Consider the following 24,058-nt stretch of genomic DNA (forward strand, 5'->3'; position numbering starts at 1 on the left):
TTTATGCAGTCTATTGTATAATGATGAGAAGACTTTAAGAGGAGCTTTATAATTTATTTGATAGAAATTATCATATTAAATTCTACATATTTAAAGTGCCTCACTCAAAATAAAAATGAAAATAAAATAAAAATATCATTTGTGTAAGAAACATTAATCCTTTATATTAAATTCACAAAATCATTATATGAAACAGTCAGTAATTAATCTTAAAACTTTAAAATTTGTATTTGATTAATTTATAATTATTCTATTTTATATTAATAAAATACTTAAATAAATTTCTATCATGTAAGTGAAAAATTACCTCAAATGCATCAATGCATAAACAGAGGACTGCAGCACTATAAGCTGTTTGTTGCTCATTAATAAAAAAAATATAAAAAATCAATGCCACTAATGCTTTCAATCAATAATACAATTAGAATACATATAATACATTCTACAGCCCATTGTCAAAGGTCATACAAACTCATCTTTCAAGTAGAAAAAATCATATTTATATATATTATTGTGAACTTTTAACATATACCTAAGTAAAGAATACACCTAACAGAATCACCCCTACAGGCTTTTGCTCACAAAGTGAATGCAGAATCCAATAGTTTTTTTAGACTTTGGCTTCGTTTGAGATAACTTTCGTATTGCTTTTTAATTATTTATCGCTGAGCTCTATTTGCCGACGATGTGCCCGAAAAAGCTCACAAAGTGATTGCAGAATCCAATAGTTTTTTTAGACTTTGGCTTCGTTTGAGATAACTTTCGTACTGCTTTTTAATTATTTATCGCTGAGCCCTATTTGCCGACGATGTGCCCGAACTGCTGCTCGCCGACGCCGTCAGTTTTCACCTCAGCTTGCAGTAATGATTCAACACTGCATTTCCTGAATCTTTTTCAACGTTATAGTAGCACAAATAGGTCATCATTAGCCATCTCAATCAGGATTATGAGCAGAAATGTTACTTCAGAGTAGCCCAAGAAGATGGTTATGAGCTGCTTTAAACTCTTATGTTTGTTGCGGGCTGCATTTAGTGTCAGGAATTATCTGTACAGAGCTGTTGCAGAATAGAGCCAATGATTATCATTCAGTTGAAAAAATAGGGTGAGTCCAGAACATCTTTCAGGTCGAAATCGCCGTACTCCGGCAGCGAAGGGAAAGATAAAGTAGGGAATGATTTTTGAAAGCTCTCCAGCAACTGCAAAATGTTCAGTGATTAGGAAATATAAAGCAGGATTTTCAAATTCCAACGGTAAAAGCACTCAAGACTGCGTGAAGAAATTAGTAGAAGGATTTATATAGCAAGATATAATACAAAAAATTCTCAAATAAAGAAAGATAATATGGACTGGAACTGTCTGGGAGGTGAAATGAACTAATTAGTATCAGAACCTCTAGTAGCGGTGAAGTATGGATGCAACAGCCATTATAGAATTTAAAAGATAATGAAGCAGATAAAAAAAATGAAGCGATGGATAAAATTAAACAGGAAAGATAAAAAAATAAGTAACCCTGGACTTGCACTTGAAGGAAATCATATTATGGAAGAATTTTAAGTCTACAATAATAACAATAACAACAACAAGCCTTTGTCCCACTACATGGAGTCGGCTACATGAATCATTCTTCTCCATTGTGTCCTATTAAAGGTCAAATTCTTGTTTAAATCTAATAAAGAAAGATCAATTTTTAAGGTTTTCTAACCAAGTCTTTTTAAATCTACATCTACCTTTCTTAACATAAATCAAATCTAAAACCTGGACTTTCCTAACCGGGTCATCAGAAGGCCTCCGTTTAATGTGACCAAACCATCTAAGGCGACTCTCTTTAATCTTATCTTCCAATGGAGCTACTCCAACCTTTTCACATATACGCTCATTTTGTATCATATCTCTAAGGGTAAAGCCACTCATCCACCTAAGCATCCTCATATCTGCAACACTTAACTGAGTAATATGCTTCTCTTTTAACGACCAACATTCTGCACCATAAAGCATTGCATGTCTCACCACCATCTTATAGAATTTTCCCTTAAGTTTGAGGGAGACTTTTCTATCAAACAATAAGCCTGATGCATTCCTCCACTTCAACCATCCAATTTGAATAAGCCAAAACATCCTATTTATAGGTTCAGAGATAAGAAAATCAACGAATAACAAACAATAATTTTGACCAAAAAAAAATCATGAGGCCCAAAATAAATAAAGGAGGATTTACATGCATAGCACAAAATAAATAAAGGGTGATTTCTCAGTGTGGTGTGGCTCCATAATTTTATCCATTTTGGATTTTTTCCTAAATGATTGCTAAAATGACTTCTCAATCAATGAGATAAAGATAGATATAAACAGCAAATGGCTGAGCTAAACTGCAAGATTGTCAAACGCATCAAGTAGCAATGGTCAAATGTCCACAACATAGTTTATCTTCCATCATAGATTTTTTTTTTGTAATATTTCCCTCACGCAGTAAGATATTCAGATCAGAAATGGCAATGATATGGCATGGTTGAATAGTTGAAAGATTTGTAAATCTAAATTCAGCATACTAGTTTAGCTTATCATGTTAAAAACCAAGGCAAAAGAAACATTACAGTCTCCAGAATTGGCTGCTCGTACAGTTCCACAAACTTTTCTCGAAGAATTGTGTTCATCTCATCAACATCACATGCATGTGTCCAGTATGAATCATGGACTCCTGAAAATAAAATTAAACAAATTTAGATAAAACTTAAGTGCATTAGTTGTAAATATGTTAGACCGGTCTAGCCAGTTCACATAGGACCGGCCCAGGCGAATAGTGGCAGAACTTCTCCGCCTCTCCCGCGAGGCCAATCAAGCCGCAAGTTTTCGGGAGCCGAATAGGAAATATTTTTTGGGGAATTAAGAGGGAAATTTGAATGAAAGGACTGTTTAGGGATTTCCTTTTGATTTGTATGCATTAAATAGTTTGTTTTCCTAGAGTTAGGGCATTTTGAATTTGGTTGATTTTGGGATCTCTTAGGTTTAGGTTTTGGACTCTAGATTCGTCTAGAGATTGGGAGAGATCAATCCTCCTCTCGAATAGAGGATCACTTGTATCTTGTTGTTTTCTTCCGATCTATTTGAATCTTACAATAAAATTATTGTTTATTTGATTTTCTTTTGGAGTTTGGAAGAGTTTTTCGCTGATTTTTTAAAATTGATAGGATTTACTTGAGATCTTCAAGTGTTTCCTATCAAAATATCAAGAGACACAACCTGCAATAATAAATTACCTGCAAAATTCAATCCAGCGTTTCTACAGGCCACTGCAGTCATCATCATATGGGATCCATCAAGGGAGTGGATAAAATTTGGTGGGAAGGCTGTTCTCTGACGTTTCACCATAACCTACATAAAAGTCAGATAGCCAGAATATGATACTTTCAGACAAGTTTTGATGATTAAATTGCAGGGTAAAGTTATGATTTTGGAAATAGAATTTGATTTGTCAGAATTTTAGAAAAGTTCAACTAGTTACCATGTCGGTCTCTCTTTGCAATGTTAAGACTTGAAGAGATGTTTTAATCTGAAGGAAAAATTAATCAAAGCAGTTACAATTTAAGCAACTATGCTTAGTGCTTATGTAATCACCCAAATTCAGCAAAAGAGAGCAAGGCAGTGGGTGAAAAGCATGAGAATTATTATCTGCAGGCAATTCTTTTTACTCAGCAATGATGCACAAGTGTGAGCGCAAGAGAGTGAGCTATGGATTCGTGTGTGTGTGTGTGAGGGAAAATTATTAGGTTTGGACAACGGACGTAGAGATACATCCGTACTCCAATAAAATATTGACACATAGAATGTACACGTGGATATTCAATTAAATTTAATTTTTTTACTTTATAAATTAGATGTATCCGTGAAAGTTTAAGTCAAGTGCAGTCAAAGCTCAGTCGAAGCGCAGTCAAAAAGCGCAATAAAACTCAGACCACGTGTCAAATTTTAAGTGGATATCCGGACGTATATCTACATCCGGTGTCCGGACCTAAGAATTTTCTGAGAGAGAGAGAGAGAGAGAGGTCCTTACTAGATGCCTTCCCAGTTTATTATATGGCTGAACCACAGGAAGGCCAAGTGGCGTCGTCCACCTCACTGGTTGATTTTCCAAGGCAATTAACTGTTTTGAACATGCAAAATCGTTAGTTAATAACGCATTCTAATGCTTTTCAGCGATCAATTTCATTACTTTCATCAGCTTTGGAAGTTACTAAATTCTAATGCTTCAAGTAACCCCACAAGTTTTACAAAAGTCATGACCTGTTTAGAAATAATAAAGCACATCTGAAAGACAAGCAACCTGAAAAGTTGGATTCAAAAGACACTTATTGGAAAAAAAAAATCTAACTGGTTCCTTTTTCTCCACATGTTTAGCAGTTTCTATTCAATCTGCCATACTGGTCAAACGTTAAGTTGTGAAGAAGTTATTGTCCAACGTCACACTATCATCAAGTCCTGATACAATCACTTTAGGTCAACTTACTAGTTAGTGTGGTATCCCTTTTCACATATTTTTACATAACTATGTCTTGTTTGACAGTGCAGAAAAATTTGGAGCTCTGTCCCTTCATAATCAATATAAACATTGGATGTCCCAGAGACTGGTAATACATTTAGGAAAGAGGTTTGTGATAGGAAATACTTGAGTTCGCAAGTAACCCTAATGGAAATACTTGAGTTCGCAAGCAAACCTAGCAATAATTGGTAAAATCAGCGAGAATAATAGAAGAGTTTGTGTGGAAGCAATCAAAATCAGTAGATAATTTTATAGAAATCAAAGCGAAGCAAGAACAAAATAAATATACAATTGATCCTCAATTCGAGAGGAGGATCGTTCTCTCCCAATCTCTAGACGAGAAGCCTAGAACCCAAGACACCAAAGAGAACTCCAAGAGAAGCATAATAATGCATAAACCCTAACCCTACCTTCTCATGCTTTTAAATACCCCACCTCCTAATAAAAGCTTTCTAATATAAAATAAATTCAAATTAGCCTCCTCATGCAAACCGCCCTCTTTCTCTCTCTCTAATTACCGCCCAATGGGGAAGGGGGGGGGGGGCACTTGCTTAGGCGGTGGCCCCTAAAGGAGGCGGCTTAGTCCGCCTCCTATATGTCTGAGCTGGCCCCTCCTGGGCCGGTTTGGGCTGTCCCGTAACAATTTGATAAAAAAAAAACTACATGTAAATCTTCCATGCTCATAATTATGTCAGTTAAGTAGAGGAATGGTGGTATATAAGAGGAAAGGAGATAAGACTTTCTCATGTTTACTTCTAGGTTGTGCATTAGAAAATTGCATAGCTTTGATGATAACAATAACATAGCCTGTTCAATATCTGCTCCATGGCAGAACAAAAAGCTGAAAGAGAGTTTGTTGTTGCTGCTGGATCCTTAAATAAACAAACCTTTGCACAGTCACCGAGCCAGTTCATGATACTTCGGGCAGCTTGAAACATCTCCCCAAGAGCAGTTAAGGTAATCTGCACAAATAGTAAAAAACATCATTCCAACATAAATGTCTCACAAGATAGCAAATACTGCTCTTCATTCAAATTTTGCAAAATTAAGCGAAATAAGAGTATTTTCATACTTTTGCAGCATAGCAAGAAGCCTTAAATAGTACAGAATCATCTGCGATAGCATTGCGTTCCTTTAACCTTCTCTTTATTTGCTCACGTGCACCAATATAGGTGACACCATAAACAGAAGTCATAACAGTTTGTTTCACCAATTTGCGGTCCACCTAATCCATATAAACCAACTTGATTAGCAAATGCAAGAGAAGTTTGAATCTTACAAACCATTAGGAAGAGAGACATTAGTGATTTCCTAAAGATGCAAGTTCAAGCTATGAACACAACAATAAAGTAACCCCAAAATAAAACAAAATATTAATACTTTTTCTTTCATTCATTTTAGGATAATTTCTTATAACATTGTTAACAATTTGATCTTGAGCCGATCCAATCTTGGCTAAAGATTTGCACAAAGCCACTCGATCGAAGCTTGAGCCAAGTCAAATCTAGTAACAAATTGTCTCTAGCTAATCGCTAAACAATCTTCAATTTTTAAGTTTAATTTTGAAAGAAAAATTAATAAACTATTAAGTGATTTTAATAATATGATATATTCAAAAAATTAAATAATTAAAATTATGATTAAACAATAATAGGTTTTAAGTTTTATTATTATTGAAATATTTTAAAAATAGATCAATCAATAAAATAATATTTATTTAAATTACAAAATTTTTAATAATTGGGATAAAAAGTTCTCCCAAAATAAATAAATAAAAAAACAAAACTGGTTTTATTATCATTTAATGAAAAAAGTGCATACTAAGCAATAGCAAATTCTTTTCAGATTGATTCTTCATAAAATCTAATTAAAAAAACATAGTATATAGATTATATTAAATATACGAAATAGATTGAAAAAATTAAGATAATCTCATTTTGAAATTAAACTCTCACCTCAAGTTTGCTTTTAAAGATGGTAGATACTTTCTTTCATTGTCTAAACACTTAAAATAAATTCAGAAAATGTCAAAAATTTTGAATAATAAGGAATTATATGTTCTTTTCAATTTTATTTTTATATGAATTATGATTAGAATGGATTAATTAGAAGAGTAATAATATAAAAACTAGACTAGATGTTAAATTAATTGGATGGATGTGATTTGATTGTTTTAATGATTTCAGATGAATAAAAAGTGTTCAAACTTTTAGAGAGAACAATTTCAAATAGAGCTCTTTTGTTATTTTGGGATTGAGGAGAGAACTTTCTCTCTTACTGTCACTTAATAATATGTATATCGAAATCCTAAACCAGAATTTTACAACCGTGCGTGCCCCCCGCCGCTGAGCCCTAGCCGATCGGGCTCTCTACCCGATCTCCCTCTCTTCTCCTCTATTATATTATATATAATATATTATTTATATAATGTATTGTATATAATATGATATTATTTATTATAACATACATATAATAATATATATTATATATTATAATATAATATAATGTATATATAAATATATATTATTTAAAAAAAAAATAGATGTGGAGAAATATGAAATGATTTTCAACAGGTGTCGAAGACCCCGGTCGTCGTACCTTAGGTCCGACCGGGATGCTTTTAAAATTTGAAGACCCCGGCCGTCGCATTTAGATCAGGCCGGGATGGTTACAAATTGAAGACCTCACGCAGTCAATCTTAGATCCTGGTGTGATGGTTTAAATTCGAAGCCCCTACGCCGTCGACCTTAGGACTGGGTAGGAAGAATTACGGCAGTGCCGTCCCGATTTCTCCCTCGGTGGGGAGGAGACGCCGGGAGGCTACCGAAATTTTCAGTGAACAACAAAGGACTTGGACAGAAAATTGGAAATTAATTTGAACGAAATTCAAATATAAAATCAATTTTAATTCAAATTTGATAAAATAATGTTGAAATTGGACCAAAATCAAACTTCTCATCAGGATCTTACACTCAACGACATAACAAAATTACAAGGGTCATTATAAAACTTGAATGATAGTAAATATTAAGGAGAATGAGAATTTTGTGGTTTCTAAGTAATATATATGTTCAAAATCAAAGTAGTACAGCCCACTTTGAAAGCTGAAATGTTGTAAGCAACTTATATATATATGTATATTTGAACTTATGAAACCAATCTAATTTTTTTTAAATTGATAGTTCATGTATTTGTAATTTTGATTTAAAAAAAAATGCAAAATAAAAAAAACAACTATGTCTTGTTCTGCTGACAATTTGACTTGATAGAAGAATTTTCCTAAAAGATTTGAGAGCCTCTTATGTGATTGAGATGAAGCATTTGAAGATGATATTTAAATGAAACTTGAAACTATGAGTTAAAGGGTATACTCATATTGCAAAGATGAAAATGTAAGAGAAAATTATTTTGAGGAAGGTTAAAGACTACTGTCATTGACACCTCAATCTTCTTCTTAATGAAGTTGTGTTCGATTGATAAATTCTAGAAGTTGAAAATAATCAAGTCAAAGAACTAGTTCTCCAAAACTCACATTCACATCTAACTATATGGCATCTACATATAGAGATGGGTCAAAGAATATGTGAAATATACATGAGTCATTCTATTGTCCATCAGATCTACATGAAATTCTTCAGTCAATTATTTCAGGGAAGTATATTCAAAGAGTTATATCAATACTATGAAATATCTCTTTTATCTCAAATACACTAGACCACTCCTATGTTATTAAGATCTTAAAAGGTGTCTTATTTGGCTTCTTTTAAGTACCATTATATGATAACTACCCATCATTTCATCAGAAGGCACATCATAAATGCATAAGAAGAATAAGTAATGAATTTATAGTATACTTAATTGATTTATATGAGATAATAGAAGATTCGTAGCAAGCAATGCAGTTGATTTGTAAGCAAGAATACGATCTTCTAAATGTTAGTGCATAAAAAAAAAACCCTTACAAGCTATAGTAGATGATACGATAAGCTTGAATAAATTGAACAACACATCATTTACATATCACAACTCAAGACTTAATTTTTAAAACGACACCGGATCCGCAACATGTGTGCAAGCGGACAGAAGGCGTTTGTAGGCCCTTAAATGAAATTTTGAGCATTTCTAAATAAAATCACTCTCACATAATGTATCATATTTAAATATTTTAAAATACTCCTTATGTATTAAATATGATCCTTTAAAATAAAATTTACCCTGCATGTGCTCCGACAGACCTATTAAAGTTACAAACACAAATAGTCGAGAATGCTGCGCAGGGTCAAATGCTACAACCCGCATGTGCTCCGATCGTAATATCTAAGTACCAAATCTAACGATTCGAGAATGCTGCGCGGGTCTAATATTCAAGTTTCATCCTCCTCCTCAAAAGGACTGGAGTCGACATGACTTGAAGTATAAAATACCTCTCAAAATTCTACAAAAATACAAGTGACCTTAATGTCATCCCGATGATGGCCGTGTGATCGAAAATCTCAACCGGATGGGTCAAATTTCAAATCTCAAATCAAACAAGAGCCCAAATTCTTAAAATCAAATCTATCATCTAAAAACTCAAAACTAAAAAAAAAAAGCATCCATCTCCCATAATCGTTTGTCGGGGGTGATAAATTTGAAATTAACATCAGCTCACAAAGAGCAAATGTTGTGTTGGGTGTATCACTACGATTCATCCTCAAACAGTCTCTTGCCAACAGGGACGTGGCACGTGCCCTCTGATCGGGTGGTTTCGTCGCAAAATGACACCATTATATTACGATCACGGCCAAAGCCCGTATGTTCCCTAAAGGCGTCAAAACCCTTGAGCGATGGATCATAGGGTATATTCAATAGGCATAAAGCCCTCTGTTAGCTAAGGTGGATTCAGATATATCCCCTTAGACAAATACCAACCCAGGTCTACAAGGTATTCTTGGACGAAGCAACCCATGACTGCCGACAAGGTGCCTTCTGTCAGGTTGGGTCGACTACCTCCTCTGACTAAGTAGACCAGGGATCATGACAGCCCGGGACAACGGAACCATGGGATCTTGATCGGGCTCGTCTTCATTCCCCCCACCACCAGTTTTAAGTTTATGGTGATAAACTATAAATTCCAAATTTCAAACTTCCAAATTCAAAATCTAAACCCTAGAATTGTTGCTATTATACGATAGGTTTATAACCTATTTGACCTCTTTTATGACTAGCTTTAATCGAAAGTTCTCTCCTATTATTGAGAGGGGTAATTAACTATAGGGGCTTGCGCCTATAGGAAACCAGAACTCAGATAAAAAAGTCCTCACAAAATGAGGGCGAAATCTCTGGGTTATCTAAAACCCAATCTGCCTTCTGAAAATTCCCTCGGAACCTAATCTAGTTAAAACTCTCTGCCGTCATCGTCTCACAAACACTTAAAAGAAAAATAGACCAATGACGTGGAGAGGCCGGGATCACACATAACAAAATGGAATTTTTCGGAGCCCACACGCTACCACATTAATTGTATCTACCAACCTTATTAGTTCATCCCTAAACTCTTTTACACATACCAAAATTAGATTACTCAATTTCGTAATATCTTATCTTCAAAAAGTTTTTCTCACTTAATCTTTCAAAGCAAAGCCTTGCATTGGGTATCCATACCTACACCCACCCATAACCCCATTGCATCGTGGGTGGGTATGGGTACTCAACATCGGGGGATAAACTAATTTGCATTGCTAATCACCATATGTTGTATATTACCGCAATCCTCACTACGCAGTGCGCAACACTAAACCGCATTGTGACTACGATAAATTCTGATATGCGGCTTAAAAGTTTGTAGTCAGAGCAAAGGACAACAAATCTCAAGGCCATCAAAAAGTGACGGACAACATTCAAAAAGCATAGAACGTGGGTGGGTATGGGTGGGTAAGGCATCCCGAAAGTCACCATGGTTGGGCGTGGGTGCCCAATGGTTACCCAACCAGGACTCCATGTTGGGCTTTGTTTCAGAAAAGGATCATTTCTCGCACCATGTTTTCTAGATTTTTCATGCATGTTTTAACAATATTATTTCTATCACACTACATTCTGCAATTTGTTGTTGCCACATTTCCCTAATTGAAGAAACTTCATCATCATCATTACCCTTATCTCAACAATTTGAGGTCAGCTTTATGAATCCTCATTTTCAATTCATTCTTTCCAACCTTCCATATCCAAGCTTGGGACACAATAGAAATTTTCTAATTGTCAAAACTCTAGATTTAAAATTTTGAAATATTTGCCAACAAATGATAGTGAAACTTAAAAAAAATAAAGGTCTAGCAAAAGGAAAGGCTTTAGAAAATTTCTCCATCAGTTCAACGAATTCCATCAAAGCTACCAGTAACAACATAAAGCACTATGTCAATTATGAAACGAGCTTACCTGGCAGCTATGCTAGAGTAAACATCAGATGGCTTGTCCCCGGCAACCAAGTTTACTGCCGCAGCCCCTAACTACAAAAAGCCAAACTTCAATTAGAGGCAAGGGAAAATATTACATAGGCATATTAATCTAAGCTCAAGAAAAGAAATCAATAGGAAGAGAGAAAAGAAAGCCTGTAAATGTTAAGTTAAATGAAGAACATTGTAAGTTTTCGTCTGCAATTATGGAGATGATTGACAGTAATAGAGGTATGGCATGAAAGGAAAGATGAAGACTTGTTAATTTTAATGACCACTTAAAAGTTGGAAAATAAGTAAGTTATTCAATAGCATTAATGAGGAAGGGAAACAGATAACTGTTTGTATATAAGGTAGCCCATCCAGGCAGGGGACAGGGGTGAGTTGCAGAAAATGCCAAGGAAAATGTAAGGAATAGAAATATAACAGTGAGACTAAAAACTAGAACTAAAGCAGGAGATTCCCTGTCTTAATTTCATAAGAAATGGAATATCAGATCTCCTGATGCTTCTTTACATCAAATATCGAAAGAAAGGATGAAGTTAATATACTGCAACTGATACACTATTTCAATTTCGAAAGAAAGTAAGAAACATTGCCATTACCCCTACGCCTACCATATCCTCATGCAAGCAATACCTAGCTAAAATGTGCGCCATAATTTTGTTAAGATAAAAACTAAAAACAAAAGTACTGAGTACTAATAAAAAAATTTTAAACCTTAACGGATTAAATGAAAACAGTTAAACAATTATTCCAAATCATGAGCAGAATATGTAAAAGAATCAACATGAGATCAACTTAGCAGTTCAAGAAAAGGCTAAGTGATGAGGACATCGACAGACGCTACCAACATGTTTATCGCCGTCGAAATCACAGATCGACAGCCACGATTCAGCGCCTCTATTTTTGATTCAGATATCATGATGTAGTCGATGTATTTTATTATTTTATCTTTTATTTACAGTCTTTTCCATTTGTACCCCTGTGGGGAGTTACTTTGATGTTGTAGCCCAGAGGGCAATTATGTACTTTCTCTTTGCTTGATTGGAGACCTATATATAATGGTCTCATGTGATGTAAAATGGTTAATGAATATTTTGAATGAAAATTTGTTTTGATTATCTTGTCTTCTTCTTGTTGAGAGCTAGAGAGGAGAACGAGAGCCCAAGGTGAGGGCGAAACGCAATACCCACCAGTCATTGGAAGAGTCTGTGGCTCGTGGTCTATCCCCGTCATTCCGACTCCCTCCTCTTCTCCACCCGCCGGCCCTAACCCTTCTTTGGCCGCCGGCCACCCCACACATAAAGCACTATGCCAATTATGAAACGAGCTTACCTGGCAGCTATGCTAGAGTAAACATCAGATGGCTTGTCCCCGGCAACCAAGTTTACTGCCGCAGCCCCTAACTACAAAGAACTAACTTCAATTAGAGGAAAAGGAAAATATCACATAGACATATTACTCTAAGCTCAAGAAAAGAAATCAATAGGAAGAGAGAAAAGAAAGCCTGTAAATGTTAAGTTAAATGAAGAACATGACAAGTTTTAGTCTGCATTTATGGAGACGATTGCCAGTAATAGAGGTATGGCGTGAGTGGAAAGATGAAGACTTGTTAATGTTAATGGCCACTTAAAACTTGGAAAATAAGGAAGTTATTCAAGAGCATTGGTGAGGAAGGGAAACAGAACTGTTTGTAAATAAGGTAGCCCATCCAGGCAGGGGACGGGTGAGTTGCAGAAAATGCCAAGGAAAATGTAAAGGAATAGAAATATAACAGTGAGACTAAAAACTAGAACTAAATGCCCTGTCTCAATTTCATAAGAAATGGAATATCAGATCTCCAGATGCTTCTTTACATCTAATATCAAAAGAAAGGATGAATTTAATATACTGCAACTGATACAATATTTCAATTTTGAAAGAAAGTAAGACACATTGCCATTACCCCTACGCCTACCATATACTCATGCAAGCAATACCTAGCTAAAATGTGCGCCCTAATTTTGTTAAGATAAAAACTAAAAACAAAAGTACTGAGTACTAATAAAAAATTTTAAACCATAACGGATTAAATGATAACAGTTAAACAATTATTCCAAATCATGAGCAGAATATGTAAAAGAATCAACGTGAGATCAACTTAGCAGTTCAAGAAAAGGCTAAGGCTTCATTTGGGATGGTTTTCTTACTGATTTTTAAAAAAGCTTTCTAGTTATCTAAAAAGCTGCTTTAAGAAACAATAAAAAAGCCATCCCAAACGATTGTTAAGCGTTGGGTTTCTGTCAATTGTACTTTGCATTTAAATTCCCTTGAATTTTGAATGAATTGTCGTGGTTAATCTCTCTTGTACTTCTTTGGGACTTAAGCAAGTTAAAAGTTTCTAATTCCTCTCTCTTATTGCTAGCTTAAATTTAAAAGAGCAAAACTTTAATCTTTTCATTTTAATTTCTGAAATAACTCCTAGTAGTTTCACATCACTAAGGCTTCATTTGGGATGGCTTTCTTACTAATTTTTAAGCAGCTTTCTAGTTACCTAAAAAGCTGCTTTAAGGAACAGTAAAAAAACCATTCCAAACGAAGCTTAAGAACAATGCAAAATTATATAAACTTTTAGTTGCATATTAACCATTGAACAAAAAGCCCACACTTTGCTTATGGTTTCCTGATATATCTGATCCCCAGGGTAAAAGGAAAGAATATACGAAAAATATATTGCAGGAAGTTTACCTTGTCTCTTCCAAGAGCTGCATAATGCTGAAGACCATTACAAGAGCCATCCTGAGAAAAAGGAGAATAAATAGTTTAAGCCACTCAGTTGAAAAGTACAAGAGAAAACTCTAATATGACAAATATAATACTCAAAGAAAAGTACCTGTAGTTTTCTTGTTAATACCAAATTAAAGACAAATAATTAGATGATAGAACTTGAAAAAGAGCAAATAATCTCTGAATTTCGACCCACTTTTGACAGAAGCAGCTGATTTTGGTTTCAGTGTACTAAGATCATTTTAAGCTAATCCACTAATATTTATCTGTAATGACCCAGTGGACAAAAATAAGGGTGCACCTCCAATGCACAAAGTTCACCCCACTGCAGTCTCTAATCACTCACTAAGCTATTGGAAAAATTCCTAATTAAATTTGAAAGTTAAACATAGCAGGTACAAAAGAGTCCTTGATCCTTCTAAATAAATTACAAGGGATTGTGTTTGCCAAAAGCATTGCCAATAGAACCTAAAAGTAAGATGATGTACCTAAAAACGAGCTTTAGTTTAAAATTTCATCTTATAAGGAAAGCTAATTCAACATGTCAGTTTATGTTGAAAACACCTACAAAAGAAAACCCATAGGCTCCAGCATAATCACTTCTCCTGTGAAAAAAGCACTTAAAAACACATACAGTTTGAGAAGAATGCTTGACCTGATGCACAGGTAAATGAGAAATTGTAGTTTCTGGCGAAGAGCTTCTTAATGCTTCTGCCATGTTTATGCAAACTGCCAGAAACTGAAATGGATCCTCGGCAGTCAACCACCAGCGTTCACCTTCGAGTGGCCTATCCGCTGAATCAAATATATCGCTCAAGTGATTCTCAGTGAAAGCAATTCGACCATCATATGACTTTTTGTCGACACCATTTCCATATAAATTTGCCAAATGAATCTTCAACCAGCGCAAGCCAGACTTTCCCAATGGACGCCCCTCGGCAAATTCTAACACGCCTCGACATAAATCTGAACCAAGATGATTCAGATGTGCATGCATTGGGTATGCACGACCCCTAAAATCAAGGTTATGTGGATAATAGAAACCTTCTTCATCTTTCATTTTCCGAGCTACCTGCTCCAAAAAAGAAAATTCAGCTCAACAAAAATTATGGCATCATCAAAAAAATTGAACCTAGACCCCAAGTAAACTTCTTACCGCTAGTTTAAGTTCCACATCACACCGCTGGGAATGTTTCTCACTATTTTCCTTTTTTGTCGCTCTTAATTTCCACCTCCATTTTTTAAGTACATTCTCATCTTCAGTTTCAGGTTTTTCTGGAAGTGGAATCTGCATCATAAATGTAGAAAGTTTAAAAGAACAAAAAGAAGAGAGGCTTGCAAGATGGTAACAATTGGGCTTACAAACAAAGTTTAGAAAATTTAATCAATTAACCAAAAGCCAAACAATCAAATAATACAGTTAAAAAGCTACTCACATCCTCTCGGTCCACCAATTCTGCAAGACGCCCACCACTAGACCATATTCTGTCTACAATACCAAGAACCCTTCTGTTAACCCTCCATTTGGTTGCCCCAAGGGTATCAAGGGCCTGGAAAAGTAGCATAATACAATGAAAATGGATAGGATTGTTCTTTGAGGATATACAATGTCTAATGAGCAAGCTCTCACAGAATGAGAAGCCAGTAACATAGCAAAAAGGAGACATTTCATTGCTTTTACAAGGTGACAGAGATCCATGGACATGTCTTTTCTTAACTATGTAGAGACATTAAAAAAAAATGCCAAGAAAAGGAGAGAAACCTAGATATAATAGCTATTTCAACCAAAGAACATAGAGTAAGTAAAAAACACAAGGAAGCTGAATAAAAAAACTTAATTTTGTAGTATAGTATCCCTCTGGAAGTATGATTAATTGTTTAATTCAGCTAAACATGGAGAAAATAAAGCTAGAAAAAGATATCTATAAAACCTCAAAAACTGGTTGCAATTGATTCCTTGGCACCCTTTTTATTGCCTCGCGCTGTTTTCTTGCTCCGTGAATTCTCATTATGTAAGATGGCAAAAATAAGTGTCCTCCTTTATCATACCTGCCCACAAGTTGGAACACAAAAAAGAAAAAAAGCCACAAACATAAAAACACAAATCAAACTATTTCCAGTGAATGCATAATTAGTTAAGAATGATGCTAAAGGAAATGTTTGTGTAAATCTGATTGCAAGAGCTGAAAACAAGACAATATTTGCACAGATAACATGCTGAAAAGATTATAAGCTTTTTAAAAATTGTAACAAGAACTGTCTAGCAGAAGTGATATTACTGTGATGAATGTATTGAAAGAGTAGGAAAAAGTGTGTGAAACATTTGTATTATAGAGACCATGCAGCTTCATTTGGGATGACTTTCTTAATGCTTCTTAAAGCAGCTTTCTAGTACAAAAATTTAAATTTTTGTACTAGAAAGCTGCTTTAAGAAACATTAAGAAAGCTATCTCAAACGAAGCCTCAGTGAATACGAAGTTATAGAAAAAAGACTTAGCAATTTTGCCATGTGCCTAAAAAAGCATAGAATGAACCACTAAGGCAAGGAGACAAAATTAATGTAGAAAGCATAAAAGAATAAGAAGAAATAGGTAATTATGAAACTAGTTTCACAAAATGATTTATAAACTAGAGTTAACATCATAATATAGCACTAGATAGAAAAAATGAACTAGAAGGTTCAAACGGTTGACCCAAATAGTCATGATTAGGATAATCATTATGAAGATAATGATGATGATGACCAAGAGTCCAAGACATAATGCATATTTCTACGTTAGCATTTTTAAAGAGGTTTTAAGAAAATGAAATTGCCAATTGGTACCATTGACATAATTGCTCATAATGAAGATTTGGATCCTACCCTGTCCAATTCACAGGAGGTATCAACATGGGCATGTACGGGATGACCATGTGCCTAGCCTACAAAATCCACAAAAAATAAAGAAGAAGAAGAAGACAATAAGCACACAGATAAAGGAAGATTACAATAAGAAAACACATTTACAATCGTAGACATACCGTTCTCTCTAGCCCTTGACGAACCAGCGGATCACATTCTATAACCCCATACCTCCTGCTAGATTTTTTCCTGCTTGTTAATCAATTACCAATTACCAAGGTGAAATGCCTAGCAAATGAGAAACCACATAAAACAGCATATATATATATATATATATATTATTTTCTCACAGTTCTTTTGTCAAAGTTTTGAGCGAATGTCTAAATGCAGGGCGGATATCAGGTGGACCATCTATTTGCTGATTAACTGGGGGTTGTATATAAGCTGTGTCAATTAATAGTTCAATCAAGCGGCTCCCCACCTAAATTCACAGAATATGTGGGTGAAAGGCGTTACAACTAAAGGAGAAGAAAACTCTTCAAGAAAATGTTAGGATGCCAATGAATACACAACATATCTTGGTAAAAAAGAATGGGCATAAAGAAGAAACCTTCGCCTGAGCATCCTGACCCCATGGCCTAGTTTTATCCTGCCCTTTAACTATACTCCTTAATTGGGGCAGCTTTTGTTTCTTCATCAAATCTTCAACCTTTTTCCTCAAGAGACTTTCTTCTTTAGCTACTGGATCATCATTATCATATAGACCTCTCTTATTGTTACCATTTTGCTTCTTTGTTTTCAACAAAAATCTATAAATCCGAGCCTGTTCGAACAAATGATCTGTAACAAGTTAAAACAAGGTAGCCCATAGTAGCCAGATTGTACAAGTTGCAAATTCATAAAAAATTAAAGGAGAATTAGAATTAGGGAATTAGAATGTTCAGATCAAGATATAAAAACTTTAAAAATCAAAGAAAATTAAAAAAACAAACTTTTTAGGCAATTTTTCCAAATTAAAAAGTAAACAACTTAGTAACTAACAGATGTACAGATTAGAATTATATAAATAAAAATAAACAAAGAAATTTTGCCACAAGTCACAATAATGATCACAAATGAGAAAAGAATTAAACATTTAAAATTACAAGCAAAACAAATGGGAGGAAAAGAAAGTATTTTTGAGAAAGGAATGCTTAATTTTGTTCTAACATCTAAAAGTGAACAATTTTAATTATCATGCACAGTGCTTTGGATATTTCTGAAGTTTGAAGCCCAGTTTCCCCTAAAGAACTCATGAAAGGGAGGTTTTTAATTGCAAGCTAGTTTTGCAGCTGAAATTTGTTCAAGTTCTATATTTAAAAACTGGACAAAATTAATGACCGTGTAAATGGTTTAGATATTTCTAAAATTCCAAGTCTAGAATCCCCAACATAATTCCTGACGAGAGAATTTTAATTGCCAGCTTATTCAGCTGCTTTAGCAGTTTAGCACCATCCCACCGTGTAAGGAACACCATATTAAGCAGGCATAACAAACATTAGGGTCAACAAACGTATTCCCTAAACAGACCCAAAAACAGCACTCGTCAGACACTGAAAAATCACAAAATCATGAAACATGTCAGTGCACCCTACGCTATCTTAACACCCATGCATTCAAACTATGAAAAAAAATTTAGCAATGCTTCTGAAGAACTTTGAGGCAGAAGGAGAATGTAACACTCCACTTTATGCCTTCTGCCAGCTTGGGAAAAGGCTCAAAACATTAATACGTGTAAGAGGTGCTAGTTAGATAACCTATCCCCTCCCTCTTCAAGTGAGGTTTAGGAGGCCAAGCGTAAGTGTAGCTGTGTAGGTAATTCATTTGGCAAGTGAGGAATAGGGATATGTGTGCATGGGTGGGTAGAAGAGAGAGAGAGATAGTAGCAAGGAAAAAAAGAAGATAATTTACAATATTTTCTTGGTACAAATGGAATGGGAGAGTGGGAGAGAGAAAGAGAGGAAAAAGTAAGGAAGTAAGATGGTCAACTTAAGATTTTTTTTTAAAAATAGGAGGTGTATCCAAGGAATGCACAACAACAACAACAACAACAACATCAAGTCTTAATCCCACTATGTGAAGTCGGCTACATGAATCCTTTTTCTCCATTATGCCCTATTACAAGTTAAATTCTCATTTAAATCAAATAAAGAAAGGTTATTTCTAATCTTTTCTAACCAAATCTTTTAAGGTCTACCTCTACCTTCTTAACACAAGTCAAATCTAATATATCTACTTTCCTAACAGGGTCATCAGAAGGCCGCCGTTTCATGTGACCAAACCATCTAAGGCGACTCTCTCTATCTTCCACTGGAGCTACTTCAACCTTTTCACGTATATGCTCATTTGGTATCCTATCTCTAAGAGTAAAGCCACTCATCCAAATAAGCATCCTCATCTCTCCAACACTTAACTTAATATTATGATTTTCTTTTAATGGCCAACATTCTGCATCATAAAGTACTGCAGGTCTAACTAGCATCTTATAGAATTTTCCCTTAAATTTGAGGGGGAATTTTCTATCACACAACAAGCTCGATGCATTTCTCCACTTCAACCATCCAACTTGAATTCTATCACACAACAAGCCCGATGCATTCCTCCCCATTATGCAGATGGATGATTTATCAGGACAACAGTGAGTGAGGCATCTTTTTTCCACTAACAATGGCAAATATAAGAGTTGCACCCTACTATGCTGACGAAGGATATTAACCAATAGCAAGGTTTATGATATGCTATAGTTACTAGGGCTACATACATCAGCTACATGCTATGATTTATGATGATGATGATGATCATAATCAAATGGTATGGCTATGCTTGTGACTTCATATATTATGACAATTGCTACTATTATCTATTTCATGATAATGATTGTTGCGTCAAATTTTATGTTTATCTATAAAATCTTACAATAATATTCAATGTTCACACACATTATCTTTTTTTCATATTTTCTTTACTTTTATTTAGAATTTTCATATATACTAGGTTATAGATTTATATATATATATAACACAGCTCCATTAATGGTGATTATTTAAAAAAAAAAAACTCCACTGAAGCAGATGAGTCATAAACAACATTTTGCGTACAATCGACAAGAAACTACTATGGTTTGGTACATGAGCAAATATGGTAAACATATAGTGAAGTTTTATGCACATTTGTTCATATGTGCTATTCTATGATTTGTTGGATTCATAGAATTATGAATTATCTGGATAAATATCGTAAAGAGGACCATATGATACACATCTAGATGATACATCTACATATACAGCTTTGTATCTTACAATTATCTAAAATTAAAGTATCAAAATTTAGTGACTCATATCTTTAATTGGATGGTTATTCATTGCTATATATTATTTTATGAAACACTTAAAACGTGATGAGTATAAGTGATGAACGTACCATGTGAGGGTGACCGTTCCGCTATTAGGTATGTATTTTTCTGGTAATAGCATATTAGGCATATGTGAATAGTTCACACCCTTTCACTTCAATCGTTTATCCCCCACTTGCTCCATTTGAGCTTTCAGGCTAGTCCATGACACTTCTTATAAAATATATAGGAATCTTTATCAAGCATTGTTTTTACTTGAGAAATAGGAGAAACTGGGCCCATCCAACAAGGATTTTTAGTGAATCAAAATATTTCCAAATAGTTAACCAACTTGCAATTCTACCTTTGGCCAAGAGGGGCTTTGAAAGTTTAACTATCTACAGAAACAGTAAAAGTATCAAAAAAGCAACCATATATTGAATGTAGAAGGATTTGGGAGAAAACACTTCCACTAATGCATGACAATGCTACAAATTCAACCAAAAGATTACTGGCGTTAAATAAAACAATATCAAGTCAACAGGGTGGAAAGGATACATGAAGCCAACCAAAGATATTAGCATAATTGTGTTGATGATGACTATTTGGTGACCACCCTATTTTAACACGGAAAAACTATTGAAATTTAAGTAAATTCAATTGCTTGGAAAGTGATTATGATAGGAAACTAGTTCTAATAGGGTTACATATGTAGTAATCAAGGTACCCCTACACTCTTTGAGCTGAGTAAGCTACTCCACAGGTATGTTACCACCAACCACTTGGTTGAGTGTATTGTTTAAAATTGCACAACATGAGGCTGGGCGTCTTGAGGCCTGCATCAGCGCAATTCGAGTGAAAAATGCCTCAAGGTTTATGCCTTGAGCTTTTTTATGAGGCTTGCGGCTCAGCTTGGTTGAGGCCCACCTCATCTCGCTGACATGAGGCTTAAGCCTCATCCTATATATATATATATATAAACTAAAGTCCCAAACAAATCATGCACCCCCAAGCCACAATAAGTTCCTCTCAATTGCCTCATTCTCTAGCTCGCAACCTTCACCACAACCACTACCATCGTAGTCATTGCTTAGGATCACTTGAAAATCGCACACCACCACCACCTTCTCCTCTAAAAATTTTGGAGAATTAATCTCATATTTATGTTGATAAAAAAATATTTATGAAAGACGAAGATGTTTGAATAAATGAAGAATAAGCAAGTTGAGAGGCATTTGTATTCACATGATGAGATAGGGGAGAGGCCAATTTGTAATGACGACGACAAATGATGACAATACAAATGGTTTCTGAGTTGTTATCAACTATTTCAGCTTTCTCTAGGAATTATATATGGATGAGTAGGGAATTGAGAAAAAAGGAATTTATAGTTGAATTTGATGATATTTGATACTTTATGCAATTCCTATATTTAATATTATTTTGCTCTTTTAATATTTAGATTTCAATTCTATTTCATGTAATTTATCACTTTCCACTCTACATCTTGTGCAATTTTTTGTTTCATAAGTATATCAATTTGTTACTTCATAGTTCAATAGAAAGTTAATAAGTCATCTTTTAACATATTATTTGAGTATTACATTAAAAAACACTTTTAACATTTATTTTCTCTGTATGCTATTTTTTTTAATTTTGATACTTACACCTTGTCTCACAAACAAAAAAATGTCTTAATACCCAATTGCACAATTTTAAACCTTGGTTGAGTGGCATTGTTTTTTTTTTCCTATAGTAGAAGTCAAAGATTCAAACCCTTATAAAAATCTACAACTGTGTTTCTCCATGAAGAAGGTGCATTTATGCGATTGCGCTTTCCAATGCATGTTTACCGCAAAACATAAAAGTTTTGATATACTTGGTCTTTGAAACATAAAGCTAGCAAAAGAATTGCCAAACAAAGCCCAAAACTCATTCAGCATGTTACTAACTTAAACCAGTGGAACAAGAATAAGCCAACCCATCAATAAGATGCAAAATCTCACACCTCTTGCTCAATGGCATCACCAATCTGACAAGAAGCCTGAACAACCCGAACACTCCCATCTCCACTTGCTGTCATGAGCAAACCCATCAGCTTATGCATAGTGATGACTGCCATCATATCTGAAGGAAGCTCATTGAAGTACGGAGCATGTGAAGCCTTGCACTTGGGATCTTTACACAGCTCCTGCTCTGCAACAATCTGATCCCTAAAAGGCTCAAACCAGCCCAAAAATAAAGACTTCATGTAAGGCAAATTAGGCGCAAGCTTCTTCTCGCACATATCCATTAGAAGCTCTTTGTATTCTTGTGCCGCCTGAGCCCACGCCTCTGTCTCAATCTTTATCTGCTTCCGCCTGAGAATGTGGTACTTTCCAGCTCCCATGCCTGGAATCACTCTCGGCATATGCTGCTGTTTCTGTTGCTTATGCTGTGCCATCTTCCTTAAACTCCCAACAGAAGTATCAATGGCCTCTTCTCTACTACTAATCGCTTCCAGAAAATCATGAATTTCCTCAACCGAGGAAGTCTCTTCATCGACGTCAGTGGAGGAAATGGCTTCAACTGCCTCAGCAACGCTGGCAAACCCCTTGAAACTGGCGACAGATAGAATTCCTTGACAAGAACTCTTACCTAACAGTACCCTGGAGCCTTCACTCTGCTTACAAAGACTCAGCTGAGAGAACATGCTGTAACCTTCGCTAAAAGGCGTTCTCAAATCCAAGATCGAACCTTTTCTCAAACATAAGCTATCTTCGAGAAAATTAGAGATGGGAGTGTAAACGGAGGACAAGGAGAAGGAAGGATAAGGTCGGGAAACTCGCCTGAATATGGTTCCCCACATATCCTTTCGATATGGACAAGCTATAGATTGATAATGGGGCGTTAACGGCACCTGATTAGAATTGAAAGAAGGAGATTTGGATTGGATAAGGGCGGCGCAGCTACTCATCAAAATCGTCTCTGAAAAAAAACGATGGAATGAGAGAGAGAGAGAATGGAAGCTGAGAGCTCATCAGACGGGAAGAGAGGTAAAGACGGGGATATAGCTCGGTTCGGGAAGATCCGAACGCCGCCTTCGAAGCCGACTTTCCATACGCAAACCCGCCTTAAACCCTATCACGTACTGTTACTTGCCTGCAGATCGTAATCGTAAATTTTCTGAATAATTGGTGGCAAAAAATTGTCCACTTGTTCCGACAATGCAGGGATGAAAAATTTGTATTCAATTTCTTTTTATCTAAATAATATGATATAAAATATGTTAAAAAGATTTATAAAATTTTAATTAAAATATTTTCATTTAGGATTTAGCATAAATTGATATATATTTAACACTATTATAAAAAACAATTAATAATTTTTAAACTCATATAAATATAGTATATATCAGACATAATTTTTTTCTTTATAAGAAGCTCTAAACTACTTTTATAATTAAATATCAGACAATATCATTTGTAAGCAAATTTTAATGATTTTTATATCGATAATAATTTAAATTAGTAGTAAAAATATTAAGAATATTTATTTTAATTAATTTAAAACTACTCAAAATAAAATATTTTTGACTCAAATTTGATTACATTTTTTGTGAAATAATATTATTATGTGAAGGGAGAAATCATTTCGGATTAGGGTTAGCTAATCGGTCCTTAATTGAATAATCTTAATATTTTATAATCGGTTTATTAAGATTAGAACCATTAAAAGTAAAAAAAATTAAAAATATTTATCTTCTAGAGCTAATTGATGGATTTACATTATCATAAAATTTATATATATTTATATATCTTATACTTAATTTTTTGCATTTTGTTAGGGCCTTTTAATTTGCTAAAAAAAGGAAGGTAGATTGGAAAGAATATAAGAAAAAGAATGCTATATATTTGAAATACATTGAAGTTGTTTCGATGAGAATAAAATAAATATATGTAATTATTATTATTTTTTATCTGGCTTAAAGTAAAATGAATGCAGTGTAAAACCTGAGAATGACAATGGCCGGTGGCTGATGGTGACAGATAGTGACAATAACAGATAGTTTACAGAGTATTTAGAAATCGGTCAAATCTAACAATTTTCAACTACTTAAAAAATAAACTAGA

General features: G+C 34.6%; 1 protein-coding gene across 1 annotated transcript; it reads right to left on the reverse strand.

Annotated features, from left to right (window-relative positions):
• Window positions 1-721: 721 nt before the first annotated feature.
• On the reverse strand, window positions 722-23,098 carry LOC110100312 (DNA-directed RNA polymerase 1B, mitochondrial-like). The gene is made up of 21 exons (XM_028699124.1): window positions 21,955-23,098; window positions 17,187-17,399; window positions 16,927-17,057; window positions 16,756-16,825; window positions 16,598-16,656; window positions 15,666-15,783; window positions 15,171-15,284; window positions 14,891-15,022; window positions 14,390-14,806; window positions 13,696-13,746; window positions 12,304-12,374; window positions 11,583-11,643; window positions 10,949-11,019; window positions 10,280-10,346; window positions 5,607-5,759; window positions 5,422-5,496; window positions 4,049-4,138; window positions 3,500-3,547; window positions 3,255-3,369; window positions 2,592-2,695; window positions 722-1,196 (listed from the first exon to the last, which is right to left on the reverse strand). Exons 1-21 carry the CDS (start codon window positions 22,900-22,902, stop codon window positions 1,086-1,088), a joined length of 3,219 nt encoding a protein of 1,072 aa, XP_028554957.1. The 5' UTR covers window positions 22,903-23,098; the 3' UTR covers window positions 722-1,085.
• Between the last annotated feature and the right edge of the window lie 960 nt (window positions 23,099-24,058).

This window comes from Dendrobium catenatum, unplaced genomic scaffold, assembly GCF_001605985.2.
Source record: "Dendrobium catenatum unplaced genomic scaffold, ASM160598v2 fragScaff_scaffold_1220, whole genome shotgun sequence".
NCBI lineage: Eukaryota > Viridiplantae > Streptophyta > Magnoliopsida > Asparagales > Orchidaceae > Dendrobium > Dendrobium catenatum.